Source organism: Nicotiana attenuata, chromosome 2 (assembly GCF_001879085.1).
Source record: "Nicotiana attenuata strain UT chromosome 2, NIATTr2, whole genome shotgun sequence".
NCBI lineage: Eukaryota > Viridiplantae > Streptophyta > Magnoliopsida > Solanales > Solanaceae > Nicotiana > Nicotiana attenuata.
The window spans coordinates 77658686-77664071 of NC_031990.1; the positions used below are offsets into that span (position 1 = coordinate 77658686).

At 41.7% G+C, this 5386-nt stretch overlaps 1 protein-coding gene across 1 annotated transcript; it reads right to left on the reverse strand.

Moving 5' to 3' along the window:
• On the reverse strand, nucleotides 428-1272 carry LOC109213190 (PRA1 family protein F2-like). Its single transcript, XM_019376954.1, has one exon. The coding sequence runs from the start codon at nucleotides 1167-1169 to the stop codon at nucleotides 621-623; it is 549 nt and encodes a 182-aa protein (XP_019232499.1). The 5' UTR covers nucleotides 1170-1272; the 3' UTR covers nucleotides 428-620.

Consider the following 5386-nt stretch of genomic DNA (forward strand, 5'->3'; position numbering starts at 1 on the left):
TTAGGTAAAATCACGTATCCTTAAAATCACATTATAAGTTTAAGTGTTATCCAATTTTTAGGGTAAATAATGTTATATATAAAAATTATACAATTTGATACACTTTTTCGACTAACAAATATAAATAGTTTCTGTTGAGGGCTAAAAGTGATAACACCCTTTTTATTTGAACGTTTAATTTGGACGATTCTCTTTTCAGGAAGGTTTTAGTAGTAGTGATACCATCTTCCCGTGCCTTTCCAATTTATGTCCTGCTATTACAAGTAACTTTTTTTTTTTGTTGGTAATTTACTACACGTAATTAAAATGCCCAATTTGGACGAAGAAGGACCGCGAAAGTACACGTTTTTGCCATGTCCCCAAAATTATTTCTGCCGACACTAATTAACTAAACACAACACGCATTGCATAAGTAAACAAAAATCACTAATAACAACAAGGTAACCACCATTCAATTATGATCAAATTCAACGAGGAATAAACAAAGTTTATGGTGATAAAAATACAACAATCAATCGAAGATATTACCGGAAATAAATAAATTAAAAAACGAAAAACAGAAAAAGAAACTACATTGGTTCTCACGCTTCAATTGAATTGGGGAAAATAACACAGCAAAACTAAGACGACGGAGGAGTTCTCAAAAACCCAGCAGCTTCTTCATCCATGAACAAATCATCAGTCTTCCTTATCGAAGCATGAATCAACACCACAACCACGGCCACCGCTAGCGAAATTAAAATATTCGAAGTCGCATTAGTAAGCAGGAGCATACCGATAGTAAAAACAGAGAGCACAATCAGAACCACAAGATCAGAAATCAGACGGCCAAAAATCACCAAAGGCTCATCACGGAGAAAATACAAAAACAACCAAATGGCCATCAGAACTAAGAACACAATAAGCGAGATCGCGTGCCAGAGGAGGCTTAAGAAGACAATTCCGAGCACTACGATGGCGTAGTTCATCTGGAAGTAGGAGATATTTGTTTTAATTCGTGAAATTGCATCGTTGACTCCAGATGGAAGATTTAGGGAGTGGAAATTGAACATCTCCTTCCATGGCCGGCGAGTACCTAATCCTTCCTTTATCCTATCTTTTGCCCTGGAGATGTACTCCACGTTTGCCGGACCTGAAGAGGACGTCGGTATTGTGCCGTAATTTGTCATTATTTCGCCGTGGAATAGACTTCTACTGTTTTGAAATGGAAACTAAAAGAGGACGGAGAGGATGAGAGGCGTGGTATTTAATGTTGAATAGTTTTATATGGTCCAAACAGAGTCTGAAAATACCAAGTCGACTTTACATAAAGCTAAGTGACACGTGGCGGTTGATAGCTGCCTCCGACGCATTCTTTACACGGAGTTTTTTCCCTTCTTGCTTTTCTTTATTTCACAAATTTCATTTGACAAACTCTTTTTAATATTCCCTTTTGTTTCAATTTATATGAACCTATTTGACTGGGTACAGAGTTTAAAAAAAAAAGAAGATTTTTAAATTTATAGTATAAAATAAAGTATATATATTTTGTATAGCTATAAATTATTGTATCAAGATAAATTATTTTCAAATAGGGGAAGATATCGTTTTTTTTGGATCTGACTAAAAATAAAATAGATTCAGATAAATTAAAACGAAGGGAGTAGGATAGTTGAAATTTCAACTATGTCACATCCAATCATACCTTTCATTTTATTTTTCGCATATTAGGGGCTAGCTGTCAAATTGAACAGCAAAAGGCTCAAATGGTTGCTAATATGAACAAGTAACATTTTAGTATAAATTATGAATTTTTAACTAATAGTAGAACATATTGGCGACCACCTTTGTTGATTACGCCAACTACTTTCTTTGTTTATCTGAAGTCTAATTAAAAGGCTAACATTTTGAATACAATTTGGAGCTAAACCAAAACTTTTGTCTCCTATCATGTGTGTTGAAATATAGCAATTGTCAATTCTCTCTAAAAAATAGAAGAACTACTCTCCCGAAACCCCCCTTGATCAACCCACCACTTCCACCAGAACCCCCGGATAAACAAGTCCAAATGGAGATTGAATCACCTCAACATTCCTATAAGGGAACGCTCTTAGACAAACAAGAGTGCAACCAAGCTAACTATTACGACATGGAACACCAATTAACCCCATAGGGGGTCAAAGAAAAACACATTGAAGGATCCATTCCCCTATCACCAGAGGAGAAGGAACGCTTATACAGGCCATGGAATTCTCAGTAATCATCAAGGTTTACAAAAGAAAGATGCCTCATCACATGCTACGCTCTAAACTAATTGATCTATGGAAGCCATCCGAACAGTTAATCTTGATTGCCTTGGATGGAACTTCTTCATAGTGAAATTTAGCTTAGAGGAAAGCATGATGAAAGCGCTACACTTAGGCCCATGGTTTGTCTCTGGGCACTTTCTTTCTGTTCGAAAATGGGAACCGAAATTTATTCCTCAGGAAGCCACTCTTACTTCTACTGCCATTTGGATAAGACTACCCCAACAACCAACGGAGTTCTATGACATAGTCATCCTGGAGAAAGTTGGGAAGAAACTAGGCAAACTACTGAAGATTGATCAATGTACATCTTCTACACTAAGGGGTAGATACGCACGCATATGTATCCAAGTCCCACTTGAATCACCAGTGGAAACATCAGTAATTATTGGCGATCACAAGCAGTCAGTGGTCTATGAAGGCAATGGAACCTTATGCACCAGTTGTGGTAGGATAGGTCACATGGCCTCAAAATGTAATTACAATCCACGTCCAGCCACAATAGCCAATGGATCACAAGAATCCCACCAAACAGACCTCTCACCAGAAGAGAGTGAATGGAAGACTGTCACATTCCCACAAAGACGTAAACAGGGACAACAAAAAGCAACCATCAACGTTGAAGGTAATGTGCTGAAACCACAATGTACTACAAATGCGGAGGAGGAACAGGTAAACATGTTTGACGCCATCTCAGGTAAATTCCTCCAAACAAAATCCTTAAATTACGATGTTAAAAAACAAGTATAAAACACTCAAAAAAACTCAAGAAGGCCACAAGGCCCAATAATTAAAACCACCGGTGACCCACAAACGCCTAGACATGTGCCTAACCCAAGCCCAAGAGAGCAGCCCAACACGGGGTCCAATTCTGACGACCCCACCAACCCCACTCATCAGCCCAGCTCTCAAGTGGGATACAACCCAACCCCCGATGCTTCAATCATCACTCTGGGCAATTTGCCCAATGGGGCCGCAAATATGCAATCACATGAATACACAACCATAGGCATCTCTGGTAACGTACCTTCCAACCCAAACGTCAAAGCCTACGCCTCCCCTACCAAAGCTACTGAAACTCCCTCTAATGGAGAAAATCCAAGCGATAGGAATGGCAATCGAGTGCCCTATCTGCACTCTTCTCCCTCTCCAGTCGAAAAGACCTCAAAGGTCACCTCCATTACACCCCCAATTAATGAGCAGCCAAATCCCCTAATCCCAACACCAAGCAACCCTTCCACTGTCCAAGATGTGACATTAGGAGGTTTTATGATGGTAAATCCGTCGATTAACCCCACTTCAATCTTTCCCCAAAATAGCAAAGCCAAGAAAGACAAAAATGGCAAGAAACACGATCCCAACCACCATAACCACCCACCCATTGCCACCGGACCACCAACTGGCCTCCTGGTTGGAAGTTGCCTTGCAGGGGCAAGGCCTCTCATATGATTTCACACTGGACAACAAGAAGATCACACTAATAGTGCAAAATCCGGCGCATCTTGCAAGAGTGACAATGGAAGCCCTCAACAAAGCCCTAGCAGCATTTGGCCCTCTCCTATGGCAGTCGATGGCCAACAACGATAGTCCAGCACCGATACCCACAAGCCCTCAACAACCACATCCTCCAGAATTTCCAATCGCTCCCCTTCTTCCCAGATCTGATGAGGGAGGACCCGGCAGCGGAGCCAGTCTTCACTCAGATCAACCTACCATCAAAACCCACAGCTTCCAATCCAAAAAAAGGAACTCCCCACCTCCACTACAGAACATCCATCAAGGAATCTCCACATCACTGGAGATTCTCAAGAAGACATATGCCACAGAAGAGCTGGAACAGACCTACCCAGCACCAAGAACAGAATCGATCTTACTAGACTCGGTAAGGTCGATCGAGTTCAGCACAGAAGCGAGCGAAATAATAGTGGTCTTGTGCCCCAAAGAAATGTCTAAGTGTGGAATGAGCCTAGTCTCAGCCCAAACACAAGGACCACTGAAACCACTTTTGAATCTAACCCCTATCCTGAGTCTGAAGAGGAAGTCTCCCCCCTCTAGTGCCCAGCCTACCAGGCCCTTCGACCCCTCAAGAGGGAACTCAACTATCACCCACATCCCCAGTGATGAATTACATCATATGGAATGTTAGGGGTGGTAACAGTGCCGAATTTAAAAGGCACTGTCTAGAGATGGTTAAAATGCACAAGCCGGCTATGCTAGTCCTACTGGAAACCAAGATGGCTGACTATCAGGCATTGGCCCAAACCCTAGAGCTTGATATGATCATTCAATCTCCAGCGGTGGGCTCATCTGGGGGAATCGTATTCATGTGGAAGGAGGACCTTGTAGCTGTGGAAGAAGTAGCCACTACCCCCCAAGGCATCCACGCAATGGTGAAGGTAAGACCTGAGCACCCTCCTTGGTTTTTTTCAGCTATCTATGCCAGTAACATGCTCTCAGAAAGAAAAATCCTATGGGAGCAGCTTATCACCATCGCTAGAAACACCAGTGAAAACTGGTTCATTGACTTCAATGAAGTCTTGAAGGCTAGAGACAAGTTTGGGGAAACCCTATAAACTTAAGCCGTAGTAACCAATTCTGGAAATGCATAAATAAGTGTAACTTAATTGACCTAGGGTACAAAGGTAGCAAATACACATGGACTAACAAAAGATACTCCAATAGTAATGCCCTAATTCTGGAAAGGATTGATAGGTGCTTTGCCAACGAGGGCTGGATTAAACAGTAACCTGAGGCAAGTGTACAACACCTCCCTAGGATCCACTCAGATCATTGCCCCTTGAAAATTCAAATGGAAGGGCCCCCAAGTAATAAACCAACAAGGACCTTCAAGTTTGAAACAATGTGGGCTAGCCACCCTTCTTTCCCCAGTATCATCAACCAAGCCTTCTCTGGCCAGCACACCCTCCTCTAATCCACTGATGAATTCAAAAGGCTGGCAATAAAATGGAACCAGGAGGTCTTTGGTAACATATTCCACCAAAAAAATAGACTCCTGGCCAGAATCAGTGGCATCCAAAAGTCCCCTAGCTACCAATTCAGTAGATTCCTGCAAAACCTTGAATCAGAACTCAACAATGAGC